This window comes from Ranitomeya variabilis, chromosome 5 (genome assembly GCF_051348905.1).
Source record: "Ranitomeya variabilis isolate aRanVar5 chromosome 5, aRanVar5.hap1, whole genome shotgun sequence".
NCBI lineage: Eukaryota > Metazoa > Chordata > Amphibia > Anura > Dendrobatidae > Ranitomeya > Ranitomeya variabilis.
The window spans coordinates 660,906,668-660,934,517 of record NC_135236.1 but is presented as its reverse complement, the minus strand read 5'-3'; the positions used below and the strand labels follow the sequence as shown (position 1 = coordinate 660,934,517).

At 41.8% G+C, this 27,850-nt stretch overlaps 1 protein-coding gene across 1 annotated transcript in view; it reads left to right on the top strand.

Moving 5' to 3' along the window:
• Positions 1-444: 444 nt before the first annotated feature.
• ANO2 (anoctamin 2) overlaps positions 445-27,850 on the top strand; it is a 249,373-nt gene continuing 221,967 nt past the window's right edge. Inside the window, exons 1-3 of the mRNA XM_077266525.1 lie at positions 445-607; positions 12,400-12,584; positions 20,096-20,551. Coding sequence (XP_077122640.1) covers positions 445-607; positions 12,400-12,584; positions 20,096-20,551 — 804 coding nt within the window. The remainder of the gene's footprint in view (positions 608-12,399; positions 12,585-20,095; positions 20,552-27,850) is intronic.

The following is a 27,850-nucleotide window of genomic DNA, read 5'->3' as shown; positions in this document are numbered from 1 at the left end:
ATAGCAGAAGAGGTTTTTTTTGCCTTCACAAAGAGTATTGTTCTCGCTCCAACAATATCACAACATACAGAGAGCAAGACCCGGGTGTCGCGCTTACTGGATTTCCCGTCTTCTGTATTTTCTACGTTATAGCTCTTTTGTGTATTTATACAAATGGAATAGCTTTTTTTTTTGATGACTGACTTCCGATAGACAATATCTTACCTTTGTGGCCCACTCTGTAAAGAATTTTACTAACATTGTAATTATTAGGTGCCATAATTCCGATTGTTTGGCTAGTTTTTGTGTTAATTTTTGACTTTACTTTATTAGGGTTTTGTATTTTTGAAAAAAAAAATGTTTTCTTCCTTTGGACTATTGTTCTTCCAGGCTGATGATTACATTAGCAGAACGTCTGGCTAATTGGTTCCACTCGGTGTTCGCCTAAAGTCGATTCAAGCTGGGATGAAATTAGCAGCCAGTACCATTGGCAAATTAAGACGGGTTAGAAGCAGAAGCAGATTGTACTCAGTAGCTTCAGAGCCACATCATCCTATTACCGGTGACTCAACTCTGACCAGACAAATCCCTCAGAGCAATATGGATTCTTCCGCTGCACAACTGACCGGTGAGCTTATCCCTCCAAACTACTGATTTTGTTTCTATTTTTCTTAACATTTACAATTTGTAAATTTGACATAGTCCATCATTAACCATAGCGAGGGACTACTGAATGCATGATTTCTCCATGGGAGTGTGTAGCAGGTGCACTGAGTATACACAAGATTCCTAGTTTACTTGGCAAGATGTGTTTTGCGAATCTATAATATGATGGCTTAGCATTATAAATGTATCTAGTGTTTTTTTTTTAAGTCGCGATACTGTCTTTGCTTTGGTTAATCTACTGAAAGTTTATAAAGTACATATATTGCAATTTTTATATTTTCTTAGAATCTAAAAAACATTTTTTAGAATTTAAAAAAATAATTCATAGTTTTGAATTTGAGAACAAACAACTGTGTTTTAGAATAAATATAACAAAAAAAAGGAATATTAATTATGTTAAAATTATGTTATTGTTGATTGAGGTTAATGCATTATTATACTGGTAGAACAAAACATAAAAACTCACATAAAATAGATTTAGACCGAGATGTTTTCTCTAGCAGGTGGTGAACTAAAGGCTTTTTCTTCCATTATTAATAGGGTTGGATATTTGTAACTGTGCTTACAATAGAAGAGGATAATGATATTGGTTGTGTTGTACTGCCGGAACTCAAATGTCTTACTACTAATAATCATATTAAAACATACCAAGAAATTTTAATGGTTGATATTACTAAGCTTTTACAAAAAAAAGCTTAAGATTTTATTAATTTTAAATTATAAGGAGTGTATTCAGAAAATCCAGGATAATAATTAGCTTCCAGCATTTTATGTAATAGTTTAGTTAACCCATTATGTGCTAATTCATTTCTAATTATTTCTAACCAACATGTAATTCAATTCCTGTAAAAATCCTTTTTGTAGCAGTGTATGAAGAGAATGTAGAAATATTGTAGGTATGAGTGGGAGACATGCTTTGCATAAGCATGTGGAACAAATGACAAAAATAACATATTAGTGTTTTAACACTAGAAGTCCCACAAATTTCGAGCTCCACAGGGTTCCAATGGTAGAAATGTTAAATGACCCCTTTCTCAGGGCTTCTAGTGTTAAATGGTAATAACAAAATCTTCAAAGGAAAAACATATTATTATTATTAAGAAATTATAATTTTTATTTTTTTCCATATTTTGCAAAATTGAAAGATAAAGGTAACACAAGTAAACACAAAATGCAGTTTTTAAATGAAGGTCTTTATTATTAAGGGAAAAAAAATCCAAACCTACAGGGCCCCGTTAGAAAAAGTGATTGCTCTCCACCATAAAACATAAATTAACTGTTGCCCTTGATAGGTATCCTTAAGTCACAGGGACCTCAGGGCCTTATCTCGTCCCTATACACATATCTGCTATCAACGGGAGCGACTTCTGTCATAGACTCAGTGAAAAGCAAATGGGAGGGGCTTGTCACTAATGTGCAGAGTGAGGAATGGGAGGATATTTTAGATTCCCCTCTCAAAGTCTCCCCGTCGGTCAATAATCGGATGACCCAATTATATATAATTCACCAGTCATATTTGACTCCACTGAGACTCTTTCGTATGGGTCGATACTCGACGTCGGAGTGTTTGCGTTGCCACTCACCAGACGCTGACTTTGTACATATGGTATGGCAGTGTCCCATTATTCTTAATTATTGGAGGGAGGTAACATCATTATTGGCCTCCATACTGTCAATCCCGATTCCTCTTGAACCTTTAGTCTGCCTGTTTGGGGTGTGGGACGAGGAGACTTGGGACTACTATGTGGGGATTTTTCTACGTGAAACTCTCTTTTTGGCACGGAAGTTGATAGCCCTGCGATGGATGGGGAACTCACCCCCTTCCATTAGGTCCTGGGTCGAGTTGGTGAATGCAGTTGTTCCCTATGAGCGCACTCTTTATCAAAACAGGGGTTGCCCAGGTAAGTTCAACAAAATCTGGGATAGATGGAACACCTCTCATCTCACCCTGTGACGTGACTGATGGACACAAACATGGTTTCTCTGACTTTGTACTGCAAGTACTGCACAGTGGAGTGGAAAAATAATATTCAGCGATTGTTAAATGGCGGCTTAATAGTTTCAGAGGCTTAGTTTAGTTGTAGTTTTAAAGTTTTATGTTCATAACTTTATGTTTTGATTGTTTTAATAATTATATACATATGTTTTCCTCCTGTGAAATGATTGGCATATGTATGTGCTGTCTTTACCTTTCTTTGCAAATGTAACTATGCGGATTAATGATGAGGACAAACATGTATGTTATACTTTATTTGCGTTTGAAAATAAACGAATTTAAAAAAAACAAAACATAAATTAACTGTGGTTTATCACATCTTTGCGAAGCTGAGTTCAAATTACCTAGCCACACTCAGGCCTAATTACTGCCACACCAATTCTCAATCAAGAAACTACTTAGATAGGACTTTCCTGACAAAGTGTAGTAAACCAAAAGGTCCTCAAAAGCTAGATATCGTGCTGCGATCTAAAGAAATTCTGGAACAAGTGAGAAACAAAGTAGTTGAGATCTACCAGCCTGGAAAAGGTTATAAAGCCATTTCTAAAGCTTTAGGACTACAGCGAACCACAGTGAGAGCCATTATCCACAAATGGCAAAAACCTGGAACGGTAATGAACCTTCTCAGGAGTGGCTGGCAGACCAAAATTACCCCAAGAATTCATTGAAGAGGTCACAAAAGACCCCACAACAACATTCAAAGAACTGCAGGCCTCACTTGCCTCAGTTAAAGTCAGTGTTCATGGCTCCACCATAAGACAGAGACTGAGCAAAAATGGCCTGTGTGGCAGAGCTCTAAGATGAAAACCACTGCTGAGCAATAAGAACATAAAAACTCTTTTCAGTTTTGCCAGAAAACATCTTGATGATCACCAAGACTTTTGGGAGAATACTCTGGACTGATGAGACAAAAATTTAACTTTTTGGAAGGTATATGTCCCATTACATCTGGCATAGAAGTAACACAGTATTTCAGAAAAGGAACATCATACCAATAATAAAATATGGTGGTGGCAGTGTGATGGTCTGGGGTTGTTTTGCTGCTTTAGGACCTGGAAGACTTGCTGTGGTAAATGGAACCATGAATTCTGCTGTCTACTAAAAAGTTCTGAAGGAGAATGTCCGGCCATCTGTTTGTGACCTCAAGCTGAAGAGCACTTGGGTTATGATGCAGGACAATGATCCAAAACACGCCAGCAAGACCACCACTGGATGGCTTAAGAAAAACAAAATTAAAACTTTGGAGTGGTCTAGTCAAAGTCATGACCTTAATCCAATTGAGATGCTGTAGCATGACCTTAGAAAGGTGGTTCATACTCCAATGTGGCTGAACTACAACAATTCTGCAAAGATGAGTGGGCCAAAATTCCTCCAGAGCCTGTAAAAGACTCATTGCCAGTTCTCGCAAATGCTTGATTGCAGATGGGTGGCCCAAACAGTTATTAGGTTTAGAGGGCAATCACTTTTTCACACAGTGCCCTATAGGTTTGGATTTCTTTTTCCCTTAATAATAAAGACCTTCATTTATAAACTGCATTTTGTGTTCACTTGTATTATCTCTGTCTAATATTTACATTTGTTTGGTGATCTGAAACATTTAAGTGTGACAACCCTGCAAAAGAATAGGATATCAGGAAGGGGGCAAACACTTTTTAACACCACTGTGTATACAGATTTTGAGCCACACCTATATATAGAACTTGAGCCACACCTATATACAGATGTTGTTAGAAGATAGCGGCACTCCAAGATATGGTGCACAAGTAGGATCCCAAACCTAATAGTAATGGAGAGAAACTTGCCACTCAGGTGTTAGATGGACATACGTGATTTTATTTACAGTGTCACAGTACAATTTGACGTTTTGGTAGGCAAGGACCTTCATCAGAGATACACAATGTAATTAGTAAAGTGTCTTGGACACACAGTCTGGTGTGTATCCACCACTCGTTCCTATGCACATGCTATAGCACTACAGAGTGCAACTTTATTTGATTATTATGTATAAAGATGGCTACTCTAAGTTCGCACTTGTTCACACCAGTTTCCTGATTTGGAAGTGCCAGTTATTCTTTTGTTACTTGACCGAGCACTCCACCCTCCAACTTGTGGGGGTTTTAATTACAGCGGAATCCCACCCATAAATTTAGTCATTAGCCCTTTAGAGGTGTTTACACTTGATAGGTTCCCCGCAAAACCGGAGATTGCCTTGTCATTGACTTCTGTGCATGCATGAATTGGCCAAATTATGTGCTACGTATCTCCATTTTTTCTTATTATCTAGAGCAGTAACACTATTCATATTTCCTTTATTCCATACAGCACTACAGAGTGCAACTTTGGTTGTTATGTATAGAGATGGCTACTCTTAGTTCGCATCTGTTCACACCAGTTTCCTGATTTGGAAGTGCCAGTCAGTCTTTTCTTATTTATTCTGTAGATAGCTCAACAAATACCTCTGCCCAGTCAACTTGTGTAAGGAAATATGTGGAATAGCCACAAATGGACTTCAAATATACAGTATCTATCACCAGGGTTACTATGAAAGACCCCGATATCAATTTTGAGAAAACAAGAGGTAAGGGACTGGACGGCAGGTATGTGTCACCAAGGTGGTTGACCTCGGTGATGTCCTGGAATAACATGCATCAGTAACATTAGGTTACTGAGAGGGATCTTATTTGACTAAATTTTGGGTCCAGGATTTAGGAACAACCAAATGATCCGGGCTGGGAAAAGTTGCTCCCATACTCATACTCTACTGCGTTAGAGCTAGAAAAATTCTGTTAATGGTGGACAGTCTAAGCTAGAGACTGAGAAGTGTCTGTAATGCCAAGGTGGTGAGAACGCTTTGATTTCCATTTTCGTACCCAGAGAAAGAAATTCTTTTTAATAATTTGTGCTGAAGAAAAGACAGTTTCTTATTCATTTATGCTGATGAAAGGCTTTTTTCAATTTGGAGCTGTAAAGTTTATGAAAGACAGAAAACTTTATTCTTTCTTGATATAAACACCCAGTGCCTGTGCGTATCCAAGCTGCTACCAGGGAGCAGAAACCCCAACACCATGCATGAGTTCACAAGCCTTTATCTTCCACCACTATAATTGCATTCATGAAAATTAACTTTTTCTCTTTGTCCAAATATTTATAGAATTGTCCAATCTGGACGAGCTTTTCTTATAGTGGAGCTGTCATACCTTACGCAAAATCTACAAAACTTCACGTTTCATATGTTAGGATATTAGAAGAGCAGAAGATGGCAATGTTATAGTGACAGGCTAATGGGGTCAAGATAGGGGCAAGTTGATGACTTCTCTACATGGAACAATTCTTGTATGGTTTAAGAGTCCGTATGTAACAGGGTTTTTTTCGTTAACAGTTTCAGCCACATCACTACACCTTCTCTACAACAATAAACCTTCAATGGCCTATAATTCTATAAACAGCTATATTACAAGAGGCTTCACTGACTACTTCCTCAGGGGCCCACTTCAGACTTTTGGTAATGGTAACTCCTCTCTTTCTGAGTAATTTTAGTGTTCTGGTAGGACAGACATCATGATATCATGCTTTTTGGTTTCACCAGAAGGATGTCCCTGAGTTCTCAAGATTTCCTCATTCTTCATGGAGTCTCATTTGTGCAGTTTGTATTCAATGTGGTCATTTAGAGAAGAATAACCTTAATTATGACTTATCTTCTATGGCACCCTCTATCACTTCTTGTTTCTTTTTGATATTTCCCCAAATGTAGTAGTGAAAAGATATCAACATGAAGGTCAAAGTATACTGTAATATGCATAAATAAGGGGTTGGGGTCTGTCTCTCCTTCATTGCCCCCTCTCTGTGACCAATGGTCCAAGACCACATAGAGGACAGTTCTTCTGGAGCCTTCTTTTTGCAATGGCACAGAGGGAAATGGCACCAATCTGAGTTTATCCCCAATGGCCAAAGGCACCATGGTCTACCTCTAGGTCACGCATACTCTTGGCCCAATAGCCTCCCAATGTTCTGCATCTACATTTTGATCATTCTTCTACATTCTCAATGTTCAATTCTTCCACTTCTTCTCGAAGTAATGGTGGGTTCCCTAAGCTACCGGTCTCTATAGCAGCTACTAGATGTATTACGGTGGTCTTGGTAGCCCCTGATTACACATTCGGCAATCCAGTTTTCAATTAGCATCAAAATAATTAAAAAAAAACCCATGTAAATAGCAAATAGAAGTAATTTGTATAACTGAGTCCTTCCATGATGACCTCAATTGTAATATTACATTTCATATGCCGAGAGCACACAAAACTAATTTATCTTTGTATGTAATATATATGTAAACAGCGTGTTCTTAGGGACCGCAGAATGTATACAGATCAGGTTTATATGGTAGAGAAAATTGCCGTGGCTTAAATTGACTTGTCTGTATACAAGGTAAAGCCCAATATAACAAGAGACTACACACAAGTAGAAGACAACATCAACATCTAGAGCTCGCAAATGACTAAACGGGATAATGAGGCACAGCTATCCTTTGTTCTCATGTGCAGCTTCTCTCTAAGATAGGCTCCCAATGTCCGATCAATGGTGGTCCACAATTGGCACCTGATTAGCTGTGCGCAGGTCCAGCAGTGGCCGGATGTATGTGATATCAAAGCTTCATTAAATCAATTGTCTATCTATCTATCTATCTATCTATCTATCTATCTATCTATCTATTATCTATCTAACTATATACTGTATCTATCTATTATCTATCTATGTATTATCTATCTATTATCTATATGCATAAAACGGCACAGTAGCACTCTGTGAATGCCAAGACATATAGTGTCAATCGAAATAGCAACTTCCAACCGCACTATCCCTCAGCAAGATGTACTTACAAAAAAAGCGACGGTTTTTAGCGCATAAATTGGCCAATTCATGTGTGCCCATCAACCAAGGCAAGGTGACACTTCTCTGATGGGTCCTATCATAACTCTTCCCTGTCCTACTGTACATGCCACTTTCGGGCTAAAAAGCATACAATAATGGACAAACATGTCTCTCCTGGGCTGCAAGCCTACAATTTGAATGGGCACGTAGAATTGGATGAGAACACCTGCAGGTCAATGGGAGGAGTGCAGTGTCAGGGCAGAGAGAGAGGGCTACACCCTCCAAACTAGCTATAAAAAAAAAAACCTGACCAACGGCTCCCAAGTGTGTGCAAGCTGTAGTGACTGCAAAATATGTGTAAAAAAGCGCAGCAGCACTCTGTGAATGCCAAGACATATAGTGTCAATTGAAATAACAAATTCCAACTGCATTGTCACTCAGCAAGATGTTGTTAGGGGTCGAGTTCCCGCCTCTGCACAGGGGGAATCTCGGGACATCTCCGCTGCGGTCTTCCATTCTTCTCCTGCCGCAGTGGAGCCTGCTCAGCGGAGACGTCGGTCCCAGCGTCTTGCTCAGTCCCACTCTGTACAAAGAGTTACTGCTGCTTTTCCTGCTTTTGCCATTGAAGTCAGTGCTGGGCAGCGGCGAGCAGACGCTTCTGGGACTAAGTCCTGCTTTTCTCGTTCTGAGCATGCCCTGAGTAAGATCTCTCAGTGGAGATCGAGGGTCACATGGTCAGATACTGCAGCTAAGTCCATTGGTCCTTTCAGGAAGGTCCTGTAGGTGCTAGGACTAAGTCCTGCTTGGCACACACTGAGCATGCCCAGGGCAAGATCTCTCAGTGGAGATTTAGGGTCACATGCTCAGGTATGGCAGCCTCTCATTGGTCCTTCTGGGAAGGTCTTTTACTTGCTGCAGCTATATAAGGCTCGCATGGCCGCACTGCGCTAGTATTGCTTTCATTTATGTACTTTGCGCCAGTGTGGTCTTGTATGTGTGTGTTCAGGGACCCGGCTGAAATAAGCCCCTAGAATGCTGGCACCTCCGGCGAGGAGTTCGTATGCTTGTGTGTTCAGGAACCTGGCCGAAATAAGCCCCTAGAATGCTGGCACCACTGGCGAGGAGTTTCGTGTGCGTGCAAGACCACTGACTGCTCTAGTTTAGACAGTTAACCTGTGCCTCTGTGGAGTCTAACAGGGCGCAGCGCTTTGTGTTCACGGCTGCTCTGTGAAGTAACAGAGTTAGCTAACACTGCCATTAGTTCCGCTATTTACTAGCAGCAGGTTCTCCTGCACGGTGGACCCCGGGCTGCGAACGCATCTATCCTAATAAAATATATACTTTCATTAGGTGCGTTCTGCTAGCCCTATCATAACAGATGTACTTAAAAAGAGAAGGTCACTTACAAAAAAAGCGAAGGTTCATAAATTGGCCATTTTATGTGTGCCCATCAACCATGGCAAGGTGACACTTCTCTGATGGGTCCTATAATAACACTTCCCTATCCTACTTCGACACGAAACTTTGACAAGCATCCAGGGTCGCGGAGCGGCGTTGGAAGAAAACACACCTGCGAGATGACTTCACTGCTTTCAAACAAGCTACACTTGCCTTCATATTAGCCCTCACCTCTGCTAAACAGACGTATTTCACAAACATTGTATCATCATTATCCTACTACAACCCAAAAAAAAAGTTCAGCCCATTTAACTTTCTCCTCCGCCCACCAATGCCACCTTCAACTCCCCTCATCTCTTCCGAGGACTTTGCTACCTACTTCAAAAACATCACTGATGGAGAGCTTAAGGTACCTTCACATTAAGCGACGCTGCAGCGATAGCGACAACGATGTCGATCGCTGCAGCGTCGCTGTTTGATCGCTGGAGAGCTGTCACACAGACCGCTCTCCAGCGACCAACGATGCTGAGGTCCCCGGGTAACCAGGGTAAACATCGGGTTACTAAGCGCAGGGCCGCGCTTAGTAACCCGATGTTTACCCTGGTTACCAGCGTAAAATGTAAAAAAAACAAACACTACATACTTACATTCGCGTCCCCCGGCGTCCGCTTCCTGCACTGTGTGAGCGCCGGCCCTAACAGCAGAGCGGTGACGTCACCGCTGTGCTGTACTTTCACTTTCACTTTTCGGCGCTCAGTCAGTGTGGGAAGCGGACGCCGGGGGACGCGAAGGTGAGTATGTACTGTTTGTTTTTTTATATTTTATACTGGTAACCAGGGTAAACATCGGGTTACTAAGCGCGGCCCTGCGCTTAGTAACCCGATGTTTACCCTGGTTACCAGTGTAAAACATCGCTGGTATTGTTGCTTTTGGTGTCAAACACGACGATACACGCCGGTCTGACGACCAAATAAAGTTCTGAACTTTGTTCAACGACCAGCGATATCACAGCAGGATCCTGATCGCTGCTGCGTGTCAAACTAAACGATATCGCTAGCCAGGACGCTGCAACGTCACGGATCGCTAGCGATATCGTTTAGTGTGAAGGTACCTTTACTCACCTCCTTTACAAATCACACCTCACCCTCTGTGCACTTGACCCCATCCCTTCCCACCTGCTCCCCAACCTCACTAACATGCTCATTCCAGCCCTAACCCATCTCTTCAACCTATCGCTATCTTCTGGTACTTTCTCCTCTGCCTTCAAACATGCCACCATCACACCCATCCTCTAAAAAACAAACCTTGACCCAACTGCTATGCCTAGCTATCGCCCCATATCACTGCTCCCGTTTGCTTCAAAACTTCTTGAGCAGCATGTCTATGCCGAACTTTCCTCCCACCTCTCATCTAACTCTCTCCTTGACAACCTCCAATCTGGCTTCCGCCCCACCACTCCACTGAAACTGCCCTGACCAAAATTATTAATGACTTACTCACAGCCAAAGCTAACAGACAGTTCTCCATCCTCCTCCTTCTCGACCTGTCCTCTGCCTTCAACATAGTCGACCACTGCCTACTGCTACATTGCTACTGATTCTTTCTTCCCTTGGCATCAAAGACATCGCCCTATCCTGGATTGCCTCATACCTTTTCGACTGCACATTTAGCGTTTCCCACTCCCACACCACCTCCTCATGCTGCCCTCTCTCTGTTGGTCTCCTTCAAGGCTCTATCCTAGGGCCGCTACTTTTTTCCATCTATACCCTTGGCCTAGGACAACTCATAAAGTCTCATGGCTTCCAGTACCACCTGTATGCTGATGACACTCAGATCTACCTCTCTGGACCAGATGTCACCTCTCTGCTGTCTAGATTCCCGGAGTGTCTATCAGCCATATCCTCCTTCTTCACCTCTCGCTTCCTAAAACTCAATGTAGACAAAACCGAACTCATCATCTTTCCTCCATATCGCGTATCTCCCCTACTCGATCTATCTATTATGGTAAATGGTATCACGCTCCCTCCCGCACCTGCTTCGGAGTAACTCTCGACTTTGCTTTGTCATTCAAACCATACTTGCAAACTGTTGCTACCTCCTGTCGCCTCCAACTCAAAAATATTGCCAGAATCAATCCCTTCCTCAGCCCTCAATCTACTAAAACTCTTGTGCATGCCCTCATCATCTCCCACCTCGATTACTGCAACACCCTCCTCTGTGGCCTTCCCGCTAACTCTCTTGCACCACTCCAGTCTGTCCTCAACTCTGCTGCCCGGCTAATCCACCTCTCTCCTCGCTACTCCCCTGCTTCCCCCCTCTGCAAATCCCTCCACTGGCTCCCTATTCCCCAACGAATCCAGTTCAAACTACTAACACTGATCTACAAAGCCATCCACAACCTGTCCCCTCCCTATATCTCTGAACTAATCTCCCAATATCTTCCCTCACGTAATCTTCGATCCTCCCAAGACCTCCTACTCTCCTCCACACTTATTCGTTCCTCACACAACCCCCTCCAAGATTTCTCCCGAATATCCCCCATCCTCTGGAATTCCACACTTCAACACATCCGACTATCCACCACCCTCGGATCCTTCAGACGGAACCTGAAAACCCTTCTCTTCAAGAAAGCCTACAGCCTGCAATAACCATTCTGCTGCCTCGCCATCGCCAGAGCAGCCGCCTCACCACTGCCAGAGCTGCTGCACCTCTGACCTTCTGTCTCTTCCCCACTATCCCATAGAATGTAAGTCCGCAAGGACAGGGTCCTCTCCTCTCTATACCTGTCTGTCACTGTAAATTTGTTTACTGTAAACGATATCTATAACTCTGTATGTAACCCTTTCTCATGTACTGCATCATGGAATTAATGGTGCTATATAAATAAATAATAATAATAATCATACTGTACATGCCACTTTTAGGCATGCAGCCCAGGAGAGACATGTTTGTCCATTATTGTATGCTTTTTAGCCCGAAAGTGGCATGTATAGTAGGATAGGAAAGGGTTATGATAGGACCCATCAGAGAAGTGACACCTTGCCATGGTTGATGGGCACACATGAATTGGCCACTTTATGTGCTAAGAACCTTTGCTTCTTTTGTACGTACATCTTGCTGAGGGACAATGCTGTTGGAAGTCGATATTTCCATTGACACTATATAAATTTGGCATTCACAGAGTGCTGCTGTGCTTTTTTATACATACTATATTTTACAGTCACTACAGCTTGCACCTATTCACATTTAGGAGATGCTGGTTGGTTTTTTGTATATCTATTATCTATCTATCTACAGCTATCTACATAATCATCTATTTGTAATCATTCCCATTTCTTTCTTTCTTCATTCCTTTCTTTTTTCTTTCTTTCTCTCTCTTTCTTTCTTTTCTCTCTCTCTCTTTCTTTCTTCTATCTGCTATCTATCTAATATGAACAGTATATGTAGAGTAATAGTTGGCTGCAGACTAACTCAGTATTTTTCTTTATCAGATATTCCTCTATCTGTAAATCAACTGAGCAATAGACAGCAAGAAAGAACCGTAACAGGGAGTCCGAACCGCGCCCAGAAATACAAATGCCTGACAGTCACCCAGTATCAGCCTACCACATACCCCCAGCAAGGAAACATCAATGGTGCTTTTGAACCATCCTGCGTGGACATCCATAATAGCTCAGTAAGTACTAAGTAGTAGTAATAATTAATCTGATGCTGTGACTCCAGTGATAGATTTAGCACCTCTATATGTGCAGACAAAGAAAGGAAATCAATGATAAAAAGACAAGAAAACAAAATAGACTTCGGAAAAAAGATGCACTTTGGGGAGGAGGTTACTGAATTAGAATGGAAATGGAAAGTTTGGGTTAGCACTGCCTCAGAGTAATAGTCATTGATAGTCATGAGTAGGGTTGAGCGACCTTAGCTTTTTTAGGATCGAGGTGGGTTTTGTGAAACCCGACCTTCTCGGATGTCGGATCGTATGGAATCGGCCGATTCTACTGTAAAGTCGGGTTCCGGACCCGGAACACGAAACCCAATGTATGTCAATGAAATTATTTTATTTTTTTTATTCTCTCTCTCTCTCTCTCTCTCTCTCTCTCTCTCTCTCTCTCTCTCTCTCTCTCTCTCTCTCTCTCTCTCTCTCTCTCTCTCTCTCTCTCTCTCTCTCTCTCTCTCTCTCTCTCTCTCTCTCTCTCTCTCTCTCTCTCTCTCTCTCTCTCTCTCTCTCTCTCTCTCTCTCTCTCTCTCTCTCTCTCTCTCTCTCTCTCTCTCTCTCTCTCTCTCTCTCTCTCTCCGAAAACGTAACATAGCACTATGATGCCGCAGGAGCCGGAACCTATGTCATCACGCTGCCCACAATTAATTGGCTCAAAAAAATGGCGGGGAAGGCGTCATTCGAAACGCGACTTTGGCGCCAAGTTCGCGTTCCACGTGGCCGACCCACACTGGGATCGGATCGGGTTTCATGAGACGCCGACTTTGCCAAAAGTCGGCGACTTATGAAAATGAACGACCCGTTTCGCTCAACCCTAGTCATGAGTTTTGCAGCTCATCTACAGGAAGCCGGTTTCAGGATGTTTGCCCCTCATGAGTGTAGAGCAAAGTATCGCTGGTTAAGTAGGACGCTGTTAATGTAACTTTTTCCTTAAAGAGACCTGCAGAAAATGGTTTCTTACAGGCAATGCTCCAAGAAAGGCTGTCTGCAGATTAGATTTTATCTCATCTATCGTCTATCTATTTTAGGGTTTACCCTGCTATTAGGCCACTGGTAGCTTTCTCACAGGCAATGCTGTTTAGTCCAAACACGTAAAGTTTTACTGATTTCATAAAACCTCCAGTGGTTTCAAAACAAAACAGCCTCTTCTGGGTACAAAGGGATAACATAAAATAAATAGTTCATATGTCAGTATGTAACAGGGTGGGCTCACCTATCCAGATTAGTGTCCACACTTCTTTAGACTCTGGTTTCAGAGAACGTCAACACAAGAGGCCGTTCCACCTCTACTTCCAGACAAGGAATGAAGCAGCTGAACCACCTTAAATAGGCTGTTCAGATCCCGGGGTGGAGACATGGGAGCAACCAGTCCCACCCATCTCCTCTGACTGCTCCTAAATATCTGGACCCATGCTGCCCTATTGAAAAACCCTTTCAGCACACAAAACGATTTACCAACGATCACGACCAGCGATACGACCTGGCCGTGATCGTTGGTAAGTGGTTGTGTGGTCGCTGGGGAGCTGTCACACAGACAGCTCTCCAGCGACCAACGATGCCGAAGTCCCCGGGTAACCAGGGTAAACATCGGGTTACTAAGCGCAGGGCCGCACTTAGTAACCCGATGTTTACCGTGGTTACCAGTGTAAAATGTAAAAAAAAAAAAAACGTACATACTTACATTCCGGTGTCTGTCCCCCGGCGTTCTGCTTCTCTCCACTGTGTCTGCGCCAGCCGGAAAGCACAGCGGTGACGTCACCGCTGTACTCGCTTTCCGGCCGGCAGGCGCTCACAGTGCAGAGACGCAGAACGCCGGGGGACAGACACCGGAATGTGAGTATGTACTGTTTTTTTTTTTTTACTTTTACGCTGGTAACCACGGTAAACATCGGGTTACTAAGCACGGCCCTGCGCTTAGTAACCCGATGTTTACCCTGGTTACAAGCGAACGCATCGCTGGATCGGTGTCACACACACTGATCCAGCGATGACAGCGGGAGATCCAGCGACGAAAGAAAGTTCCAAACGATCTGCTACGACGTACGATTCTCAGCAGGATCCCTGATCGCTGCTGCGTGTCAGACACATCGATATCGTATGGATATCGCTGGAACGTCACGGATCGTACCGTCGTAGCGATCAAAGTGCCAATGTGTGACAGTACCCTAACTGTGCTGAATCCTGCTCTTCAGGTTTCACATCACCATGACACATATCTCCTGTCCAGGATTTTGTCACCTGTTCTTTTACACTGTGTCTATCTCTCTATCTATCTATGATCCGTTTTTTTCTATGGAAATTAGTTATCTTGCATGTGCAACATATGAGAGGTAACTATCTTATCAATGTCTGGACCTTTAATGCTGCTTTCACACATCAGGTTTTTGCCATCAGGCTTAATTTGGCGAATTTTGAAAAAACGGATACGACAAAAGTTGCCGCCGGATCCGTTTTTTCTCATAGACTTGTATTAGCGCTGGATTGCCTCACTTTTCATCCGTTTTTTGTCGGATCTGTTGAAAACTTGTTTTCTGGCGGCCGGAGAAAACGGACATAGTAACGTTTTTTGTAGCCGTCGAAAAAACGGACAGCAACGGATCTGGCGGCGAACAGCGTTTGCTATAATGGAAGCCTATGGTGCCGGATCTGTCAAATGACTGAATCCCGTGACAGATTCCGTTTTTTTTTAAATTGAGCCCCGTAGTGGCATTTTCCATTCTGGGGGTCTCTTTCTCTCTCCAGATCATCTAGTTGGATTTCTCCCTGGATCAGCTAGTCGGATCTGGCAAAAAAATTGATCCGTCGCATCAGTTTTTCACAATTTGCGACAGATCCGTTTTTTCAAAATTTGCCGGATTAAACCTGATGGCAAAAACCTGATGTGTGAACGCAACCTAAAGGGAAACCTGACATCTGGTTCATGCTGTCCAAACCACTGGCAGCATAAATTAGAGTCTGGGTCCATTATTGCAGTCAGGTATGTTTTACTTTGAAATGATGTGCTATTCTAGAGAAGACATACTGTAAAAAAAAACAGCCAAGGAAAATGTTCCCTGGACAATTGATCCAAGGCAGGTCCCCAGCGACTTCTCCCTGCTTCAATCTCTTTTACTGACAGGTTTCTCCCTATGGATACACATACCCTGATAATCAATGCAATATGAGAACCAGACTCTGGTTATTGCTGCTCATTATTTTGGCAGCATGACTCAGCTGTCAGGTTCCCTATAAGCAGTATAAGCAGAGATAAATGCCAAAACAGAAATGTATTACAGATAGATAGATAAGAGCTAGACAGATAAATAAGAAATATATGTCCCCCGTCATTGGCCCCTTACAATAAAAATGTCCCCATCCTGATAGGCAAAATTTGGACCTGTGCCTCCGCCTACATGTTGGTCAGATTTATTGGCCCTTGTAGCATTCTAAATCATATAAAGACATTGCCTGTGATTGGCACGTTGACGTTAGCTGCTGGTCTCTGATTGGCCAGGGGCATTTATTGCAGTGCAGGGACGCACATCCAGTTGAAGTAGGTATTGGTATTGGCTGGCTACCCTCTCGCATGCGCCCGGTCGCATCCTCAGTGACAGTGATCGTTGCGCCCCTTGACAGATAGATGTGAAAAAGGAGATGTCTACAGATGACAGATTCAGCTTTGCTACACTAGTAGTTACACAAACAAATATTCCTTCGATCAAATCTGTTTTCTACGTATTCACCCTATTATGTCATGGACGACAATTCTAGGCTCAGTAGGGTTTAGAGTCCATCTGTGAAGTGGACCTGTTGTTGTGAGTCTATTGTATTGTTTTTAGAGGTCTAGAACCCAAAGTGTCAGGTGGATGTTGAGACTCTCTCCTTTCTCCGGCATAATAATAATTACTTTCAAGGTAAGAGTCTTTTCTTCCCCCTCCCGTGTACACCTGGGAGCAGAACTGCTTCATGTTCTCAGTGTCTCTATGGAGACATCTTTTACTGGGAAGATTAGGTGCCAAGGCAATGAGAGAAAACAGTGCCCAGATTTATAACTGAACCAGCAGAGAAGAAAGGACCCACCGGTGATCAGTTACACGACACATCCTATGTCCTACAGCCCGGCCATTGACTGTCACCACGTCCCAAAGCAAGCTGAAACTCTGTAGATCCTGTTTCATCTCACAATGGATTGTGTTTCATGGCTTCTGCATCTTTCAAAACCAAGAGGATGACATACGCTGAGTTCCCGGTTGAGGCGTTTCGATGACTCTCTCCTAAGGAGGGGATATTTTTGCATTCGGTTTCAAATATGGACTCAGAAAGCCTTCAAGGACTTCCAGTAAGTGTACAAAGGGTCAAGAGATTCTCTACACACAGGGATATCTACCCACTAAGTTCATCGTCACACACCCAAAATTATAGCTTAACTCCAAGGAAGGTACCGGAAATTAGAGACATCAAAAATTCACCATTGAATGGGTGTTATAAACAATGGGCGGATTATCACGGAGAATAACACATAATTATAAGGCACAAGTTCCATGGCGTAGAGAAAATTATAGTAGATGGCTTTAGCTTTCATCAGGTGTCAGACTACACCTTCAATTAGGCTACCGTGATACCACCACCTGCCTTCAAAAGTCTTTGAATAGATAGAAAAACATGGTAGATGTACGAAATGTAACATTGAAGAAATCAAAATGTAGCTTGGTGTTCAATATATGTAAAACAAAAATTTACTTTTTTATTTCTAACATGTTAAATTAATATTCCTTCCTAAAAAGATTCTAAATTAATTTCCTTTTAAAAATAATAAAAATAATAATAATTATTATTATTTAATTAAAAAAATAATTTTTTTAAAATATTTAATGCGTTTTTTTTCTTATTTGGTTAATTTTGCATTTGGTATGTATTTATTTAATTTGTGAATATGGTTGTTCAGAAATTCAAATAATAGTAATCAAATGTTTTCCTAAAAACTTCCAAAACTTAATAATAAATTAAAATCTGTTGAATTCCTGCAGTCATTTACATATGAATATATAATCAAAAATCATTGTAACTTCTGATATTTCATAATAACTAAAAACTTGACTAAAAATCGTTTAGAATTTACAGAGTTACTCCATTCTGGAAAAGTGCGTAGCACAGAACAGGTCTCTTGGCATTGAGCTGATCGTGAGGGATCCTATGATGGCACCCAGGAGTGTGAAGCACATTATATACTGCCAATTAAAATAAAGTGGCGTGAGACTTGCATTGTGTAGTGCCTCTTCATGCGACAAAATAGAGTCCAGAGTTGGGGATTACCCTATATTCCATCCATATACCAGAATAAAGCATATGGGTACTTGTCTAAGTCGTAAAAGCTAGGCTTAAAATGGAAATTTGGCTTTAAATATGATATTACGTTACTAAGATCCTACAATTAGGAGATTTTAGGACTTGAGCAAGTGAACAAATGTTCTCCTGGCCTACTGTCCCAGGATCATAATGAAAATAGTTTCCTGACGACCTCATTAATCTGTTTGAATCTAAACCTATTGGCTGGATCCTGTATGGGGGGAAGGTTGAGGCGTAAATGAACCAGGAAAAAACTAAACTATTCATGTTGTATTAAACTAGTAGAAGTAGAATCAAGTCCAAGCATAGAAAAAGTCGAGCAACACAGAAATAATCCCATAAAACTTAAAGAGAACCTGTCAGCAGGTTTTTAGACCCCAAACTAAGGCCATCTATGTAAAGTCCAAGTAATGTTGGACCTTAGTTCTATGCGTCCACGTCTTGGTTTTATAATAATTTTTCATACAAATGAGACACAAGTTCATGGTACTTGACCATGCACTTACAGCTATTTGGCCTCTTTCCATCCTTGCCGGACCGCGACCGGCCTCCTGTCAATGACTGACATGTCACTCACTTCTCTATGACCTGCTACTCTGTACGAGATTTCGGCACATGTGCAGATTGATATTCTGGCTCTTGCCATGTCATCAAGATGTTAGTGCTCATGCACTCGGGAAGAGGAGCAGGTCACAGGTCAATCACTGACATGAGGCAGTTGGTGGAACTATGAGTGGGGCTGAAGAGCTGTAACCGCGGGGCCAAAACCCTTGCGCTTGCGGCTCATTTTCATAAATATTTGCCAATGGATTTCTGAAAAATTGAGGTATGGACTTATAAAACAAAGGTATTGATATCATCAACATCACATGGACTTTATATACATGACGATAGTGTTTGGTTTAAAGACTTGCAATGCTGACAGATTCGCTTTCATTTTTCTTCCATCATGGTTAAATTAAGGTCTAAAAAATACAGAAGTCCATGAACAGGGTCGGAAGGAGGACAGAAACATGGTGTTGACCATGAACAAGACATAACCTAGCCAACATGTAGGCCACCTCATGGGCTCCTGTAGTTCATCCATGATGGAATAAATGTCAAGTCTTATGGGATTACCTCTGTATTGCTGGACTTTTTCTGTATTTTGGGATTAAGAAGTCTGTAGATCCAGGCAGATGTCCATGCAACCTGAAAATCCTCAGCACATTGATCTGAGTTGATCTTTGGCACATGTTCATACTAGTATATCCAAGTGTTAAGAGTTAATAATTGGGCACACGGACAGGGGATTGACATCATATGTCTGAGAATTATGCTGATGCTTTTAATACATTGCGTATCGCATGTTAGGTATCAGAAATCAAGGATTTGCCAGATCTATGTCTGTAGAGGTCGTTTGGTGAAGCAGAGCCCTATGTATGACTATACAATGGGCAAAACATTCATGTGTTTGATTAGACTTTTTTTTAGAAAGTTTTTTTTGTTCAATTTTTTTCTGCGTGGCTCATTTTTTCAAGATCTAACTGGCTTTTGTTGGATTTACTACAAGTTATAACATTTCCATAAAACTATGCACTAGTGGTTCTATAGAATGCATAAATAATACTTCTATTCAGCATCTAAACAACAGTACCTTTTCCATAATTTCCTTACTGTACACATTAAAAAACATCCTTATAAAATGGACTAAAAAAATGTTGTTCAAGTCAGCAGTCATCTTCCCCTTAGGAGATATCACACCATATTCAAAGAGGTCTATGTAATCCTAAACATGTTTCATCATTTTCAGCTGTGGTCGATTGGTGGAAGCCCAAAATCAATGGTGACCTCTGTGCAAACACCTTTTTCCTCCATCTTGTAATCTAAATCTAGCTTGTGTTTTTACAGATCACTTGAGGAGTGGTAAGTTAGATTATTGATGTCCCATTCTTATGTCTTCGCCTTGATGTTTTCACATCTTTATCTCAATGGGGCAAATTCTTCTTTGGCTTCTTGCCATAATGCGAAGAATGTAGACTGGTTTGGGCCCTGTTTGTTTATTGGTTTCTACTTTGTCACCCAGGTAATATTCTGGATCACTTTTCTGTTTGTGTAATTTTGTCCCACTGGGATTTACTCATTACTTCTTATTCCTTCTCACCCAGGTTGTTAACAATTATGTGGATGGAAACCAGCCCATTAAACAGAGTGGTCAGCATTTTGGGGATGGTAAAAGAAAAGTGGACTACGTCCTTGCCTATCATTACAGGCACCGTACTACTCACCACAATGGTTCCCCCACAAATCACAGACCTCCAGCTGTTATTGTTTCCAACGGGAATTCGGTGACCCCAGAAGAAAATGGGAAAACACCCCCCGAACAGCCTCTTCCAGGAGAATTACAAAATCCGCAACAAAAAGGGCAAGACCACAATCAACAGAAGCCACAGAACCATGATCACCAACATTCTCAAAATGGAAACTCTTCCTGCAATCCACATGAAGTGGTTGTGGTGGAGATGAGCCACCACGATGCCCTTGAGGAAGAGAAAAAATGTCAACGAGAGGAATTTGAACATAACCTCATTGAAGCTGGACTCGAATTGGAGAAAGACCCTGAGGTAAGTAAGGTTTTTCATGCAGAATAGCAATTCTGCATGGGAAGGTTGAGGCTTCCAACATAGTGAAGTTATATGGTGTTTATGTTTTTATAAGTCTATTGAATCAGTCAAGTTTCAGGTTCAATGTGATAAAGGATCCAAATCAGTCGTGGTTCCATGTTGGTAGTGCATCCAATGAATTTGAGATGCTTCATTCCTGCTCCATCTGTTTTAGTATTTGTCCCACGATCTATCAACATTTTAATCAATAGATCTTAGAAGAAAAAATAAGATTCATCCTGTGCTGAGATAATCTTATAAATGTGCCCCTGTTGTGTACTGTATAATGGCTGTCTTACTGTACAGGAACATGGTTGGCACCTACCACAATTTCTGGCGATGGGCGGAATCAAAACAGTATACAAAAGGGACAGCATTAGATCACAGTTTGATGAGGTAAAACATTTAACAGCAATTATTTCCAGCACTCTCAGTTTGCCATAAATCAAGTCAGTGACATATGAGCTCAGATGAAATTGGAGCTTCTACCTCACTGACTTTATTTAGGATTTGCTCAGGGAACTGATGACATGGCAGAAACACTCACTCCTGTAGTAAAACTGGCAGGATGATGTTTTTGCTTCACAGAAAGCAGTGGCTTGCAGCTGATTCTTTCTGTGAAGCACAATACCCTACCTATTTTTATACAAGACAAAGTGATACTGCTGTTTCTTCAGTCCCTTGAACTCATCATAATATAATTACTTATAATGAGCTCAGAGGGCTGGAGACATGGCAGAAACATTCAATCCTGTAACAGAAAGGGAAATGTTTTAACTCACAGAAAGAACCAGCCAGATTCTATCCCATTTGTTTCCTTTCCTGGCCAGGAGCAGTGGCAAACGCCGATCATGTTCCTGCGTGGTCACACACAGCAATTGCATAGTACATAGGGAGGGCATATCTCAGCACAGGAACATTTAAAAAAAGCCAAACATCCAATTGTGGAAATTATTTTTATTGCAAGATGGATTGATTAAAATGTACTTTTTTTTCATGACAGAACCCATTTAAAGTACCATTTACATGGCTTACATGGAATCATAATAAAAAATATGATGCACAATAGTCTATTCTTGATTCTCTCTCTCTCTCTCTCTCTCTCTCTCTCTCTCTCTCTCTCTCTCTCTCTCTCTCTCTCTCTCTCTCTCTCTCTCTCTCTCTCTCTCTCTCTCTCTCTCTCTCTCTCTCTCTCTCTCTCTCTCTCTCTCTCTCTCTCTCTCTCTCTCTCTCTCTCTCTCTCTCTCTCTCTCTCTCTCTTACTACGTCCGAAAACGTAACATAGCACTATGATGCCGCAGGAGCCGGAACCTATGTCATCACGCTGCCCACAATTAATTGGCTCAAAAAAATGGCGGGGAAGGCGTCATTCGAAACGCGACTTTGGCGCCAAGTTCGCGTTCCACGTGGCCGACCCACACTGGGATCGGATCGGGTTTCATGAGACGCCGACTTTGCCAAAAGTCGGCGACTTATGAAAATGAACGACCCGTTTCGCTCAACCCTAGTCATGAGTTTTGCAGCTCATCTACAGGAAGCCGGTTTCAGGATGTTTGCCCCTCATGAGTGTAGAGCAAAGTATCGCTGGTTAAGTAGGACGCTGTTAATGTAACTTTTTCCTTAAAGAGACCTGCAGAAAATGGTTTCTTACAGGCAATGCTCCAAGAAAGGCTGTCTGCAGATTAGATTTTATCTCATCTATCGTCTATCTATTTTAGGGTTTACCCTGCTATTAGGCCACTGGTAGCTTTCTCACAGGCAATGCTGTTTAGTCCAAACACGTAAAGTTTTACTGATTTCATAAAACCTCCAGTGGTTTCAAAACAAAACAGCCTCTTCTGGGTACAAAGGGATAACATAAAATAAATAGTTCATATGTCAGTATGTAACAGGGTGGGCTCACCTATCCAGATTAGTGTCCACACTTCTTTAGACTCTGGTTTCAGAGAACGTCAACACAAGAGGCCGTTCCACCTCTACTTCCAGACAAGGAATGAAGCAGCTGAACCACCTTAAATAGGCTGTTCAGATCCCGGGGTGGAGACATGGGAGCAACCAGTCCCACCCATCTCCTCTGACTGCTCCTAAATATCTGGACCCATGCTGCCCTATTGAAAAACCCTTTCAGCACACAAAACGATTTACCAACGATCACGACCAGCGATACGACCTGGCCGTGATCGTTGGTAAGTGGTTGTGTGGTCGCTGGGGAGCTGTCACACAGACAGCTCTCCAGCGACCAACGATGCCGAAGTCCCCGGGTAACCAGGGTAAACATCGGGTTACTAAGCGCAGGGCCGCACTTAGTAACCCGATGTTTACCGTGGTTACCAGTGTAAAATGTAAAAAAAAAAAAAACGTACATACTTACATTCCGGTGTCTGTCCCCCGGCGTTCTGCTTCTCTCCACTGTGTCTGCGCCAGCCGGAAAGCACAGCGGTGACGTCACCGCTGTACTCGCTTTCCGGCCGGCCGGCGCTCACAGTGCAGAGACGCAGAACGCCGGGGGACAGACACCGGAATGTGAGTATGTACTGTTTTTTTTTTTTTACTTTTACGCTGGTAACCACGGTAAACATCGGGTTACTAAGCACGGCCCTGCGCTTAGTAACCCGATGTTTACCCTGGTTACAAGCGAACGCATCGCTGGATCGGTGTCACACACACTGATCCAGCGATGACAGCGGGAGATCCAGCGACGAAAGAAAGTTCCAAACGATCTGCTACGACGTACGATTCTCAGCAGGATCCCTGATCGCTGCTGCGTGTCAGACACATCGATATCGTATGGATATCGCTGGAACGTCACGGATCGTACCGTCGTAGCGATCAAAGTGCCAATGTGTGACAGTACCCTAACTGTGCTGAATCCTGCTCTTCAGGTTTCACATCACCATGACACATATCTCCTGTCCAGGATTTTGTCACCTGTTCTTTTACACTGTGTCTATCTCTCTATCTATCTATGATCCGTTTTTTTCTATGGAAATTAGTTATCTTGCATGTGCAACATATGAGAGGTAACTATCTTATCAATGTCTGGACCTTTAATGCTGCTTTCACACATCAGGTTTTTGCCATCAGGCTTAATTTGGCGAATTTTGAAAAAACGGATACGACAAAAGTTGCCGCCGGATCCGTTTTTTCTCATAGACTTGTATTAGCGCTGGATTGCCTCACTTTTCATCCGTTTTTTGTCGGATCTGTTGAAAACTTGTTTTCTGGCGGCCGGAGAAAACGGACATAGTAACGTTTTTTGTAGCCGTCGAAAAAACGGACAGCAACGGATCTGGCGGCGAACAGCGTTTGCTATAATGGAAGCCTATGGTGCCGGATCTGTCAAATGACTGAATCCCGTGACAGATTCCGTTTTTTTTAAATTGAGCCCCGTAGTGGCATTTTCCATTCTGGGGGTCTCTTTCTCTCTCCAGATCATCTAGTTGGATTTCTCCCTGGATCAGCTAGTCGGATCTGGCAAAAAAATTGATCCGTCGCATCAGTTTTTCACAATTTGCGACAGATCCGTTTTTTCAAAATTTGCCGGATTAAACCTGATGGCAAAAACCTGATGTGTGAACGCAACCTAAAGGGAAACCTGACATCTGGTTCATGCTGTCCAAACCACTGGCAGCATAAATTAGAGTCTGGGTCCATTATTGCAGTCAGGTATGTTTTACTTTGAAATGATGTGCTATTCTAGAGAAGACATACTGTAAAAAAAAACAGCCAAGGAAAATGTTCCCTGGACAATTGATCCAAGGCAGGTCCCCAGCGACTTCTCCCTGCTTCAATCTCTTTTACTGACAGGTTTCTCCCTATGGATACACATACCCTGATAATCAATGCAATATGAGAACCAGACTCTGGTTATTGCTGCTCATTATTTTGGCAGCATGACTCAGCTGTCAGGTTCCCTATAAGCAGTATAAGCAGAGATAAATGCCAAAACAGAAATGTATTACAGATAGATAGATAAGAGCTAGACAGATAAATAAGAAATATATGTCCCCCGTCATTGGCCCCTTACAATAAAAATGTCCCCATCCTGATAGGCAAAATTTGGACCTGTGCCTCCGCCTACATGTTGGTCAGATTTATTGGCCCTTGTAGCATTCTAAATCATATAAAGACATTGCCTGTGATTGGCACGTTGACGTTAGCTGCTGGTCTCTGATTGGCCAGGGGCATTTATTGCAGTGCAGGGACGCACATCCAGTTGAAGTAGGTATTGGTATTGGCTGGCTACCCTCTCGCATGCGCCCGGTCGCATCCTCAGTGACAGTGATCGTTGCGCCCCTTGACAGATAGATGTGAAAAAGGAGATGTCTACAGATGACAGATTCAGCTTTGCTACACTAGTAGTTACACAAACAAATATTCCTTCGATCAAATCTGTTTTCTACGTATTCACCCTATTATGTCATGGACGACAATTCTAGGCTCAGTAGGGTTTAGAGTCCATCTGTGAAGTGGACCTGTTGTTGTGAGTCTATTGTATTGTTTTTAGAGGTCTAGAACCCAAAGTGTCAGGTGGATGTTGAGACTCTCTCCTTTCTCCGGCATAATAATAATTACTTTCAAGGTAAGAGTCTTTTCTTCCCCCTCCCGTGTACACCTGGGAGCAGAACTGCTTCATGTTCTCAGTGTCTCTATGGAGACATCTTTTACTGGGAAGATTAGGTGCCAAGGCAATGAGAGAAAACAGTGCCCAGATTTATAACTGAACCAGCAGAGAAGAAAGGACCCACCGGTGATCAGTTACACGACACATCCTATGTCCTACAGCCCGGCCATTGACTGTCACCACGTCCCAAAGCAAGCTGAAACTCTGTAGATCCTGTTTCATCTCACAATGGATTGTGTTTCATGGCTTCTGCATCTTTCAAAACCAAGAGGATGACATACGCTGAGTTCCCGGTTGAGGCGTTTCGATGACTCTCTCCTAAGGAGGGGATATTTTTGCATTCGGTTTCAAATATGGACTCAGAAAGCCTTCAAGGACTTCCAGTAAGTGTACAAAGGGTCAAGAGATTCTCTACACACAGGGATATCTACCCACTAAGTTCATCGTCACACACCCAAAATTATAGCTTAACTCCAAGGAAGGTACCGGAAATTAGAGACATCAAAAATTCACCATTGAATGGGTGTTATAAACAATGGGCGGATTATCACGGAGAATAACACATAATTATAAGGCACAAGTTCCATGGCGTAGAGAAAATTATAGTAGATGGCTTTAGCTTTCATCAGGTGTCAGACTACACCTTCAATTAGGCTACCGTGATACCACCACCTGCCTTCAAAAGTCTTTGAATAGATAGAAAAACATGGTAGATGTACGAAATGTAACATTGAAGAAATCAAAATGTAGCTTGGTGTTCAATATATGTAAAACAAAAATTTACTTTTTTATTTCTAACATGTTAAATTAATATTCCTTCCTAAAAAGATTCTAAATTAATTTCCTTTTAAAAATAATAAAAATAATAATAATTATTATTATTTAATTAAAAAAATAATTTTTTTAAAATATTTAATGCGTTTTTTTTCTTATTTGGTTAATTTTGCATTTGGTATGTATTTATTTAATTTGTGAATATGGTTGTTCAGAAATTCAAATAATAGTAATCAAATGTTTTCCTAAAAACTTCCAAAACTTAATAATAAATTAAAATCTGTTGAATTCCTGCAGTCATTTACATATGAATATATAATCAAAAATCATTGTAACTTCTGATATTTCATAATAACTAAAAACTTGACTAAAAATCGTTTAGAATTTACAGAGTTACTCCATTCTGGAAAAGTGCGTAGCACAGAACAGGTCTCTTGGCATTGAGCTGATCGTGAGGGATCCTATGATGGCACCCAGGAGTGTGAAGCACATTATATACTGCCAATTAAAATAAAGTGGCGTGAGACTTGCATTGTGTAGTGCCTCTTCATGCGACAAAATAGAGTCCAGAGTTGGGGATTACCCTATATTCCATCCATATACCAGAATAAAGCATATGGGTACTTGTCTAAGTCGTAAAAGCTAGGCTTAAAATGGAAATTTGGCTTTAAATATGATATTACGTTACTAAGATCCTACAATTAGGAGATTTTAGGACTTGAGCAAGTGAACAAATGTTCTCCTGGCCTACTGTCCCAGGATCATAATGAAAATAGTTTCCTGACGACCTCATTAATCTGTTTGAATCTAAACCTATTGGCTGGATCCTGTATGGGGGGAAGGTTGAGGCGTAAATGAACCAGGAAAAAACTAAACTATTCATGTTGTATTAAACTAGTAGAAGTAGAATCAAGTCCAAGCATAGAAAAAGTCGAGCAACACAGAAATAATCCCATAAAACTTAAAGAGAACCTGTCAGCAGGTTTTTAGACCCCAAACTAAGGCCATCTATGTAAAGTCCAAGTAATGTTGGACCTTAGTTCTATGCGTCCACGTCTTGGTTTTATAATAATTTTTCATACAAATGAGACACAAGTTCATGGTACTTGACCATGCACTTACAGCTATTTGGCCTCTTTCCATCCTTGCCGGACCGCGACCGGCCTCCTGTCAATGACTGACATGTCACTCACTTCTCTATGACCTGCTACTCTGTACGAGATTTCGGCACATGTGCAGATTGATATTCTGGCTCTTGCCATGTCATCAAGATGTTAGTGCTCATGCACTCGGGAAGAGGAGCAGGTCACAGGTCAATCACTGACATGAGGCAGTTGGTGGAACTATGAGTGGGGCTGAAGAGCTGTAACCGCGGGGCCAAAACCCTTGCGCTTGCGGCTCATTTTCATAAATATTTGCCAATGGATTTCTGAAAAATTGAGGTATGGACTTATAAAACAAAGGTATTGATATCATCAACATCACATGGACTTTATATACATGACGATAGTGTTTGGTTTAAAGACTTGCAATGCTGACAGATTCGCTTTCATTTTTCTTCCATCATGGTTAAATTAAGGTCTAAAAAATACAGAAGTCCATGAACAGGGTCGGAAGGAGGACAGAAACATGGTGTTGACCATGAACAAGACATAACCTAGCCAACATGTAGGCCACCTCATGGGCTCCTGTAGTTCATCCATGATGGAATAAATGTCAAGTCTTATGGGATTACCTCTGTATTGCTGGACTTTTTCTGTATTTTGGGATTAAGAAGTCTGTAGATCCAGGCAGATGTCCATGCAACCTGAAAATCCTCAGCACATTGATCTGAGTTGATCTTTGGCACATGTTCATACTAG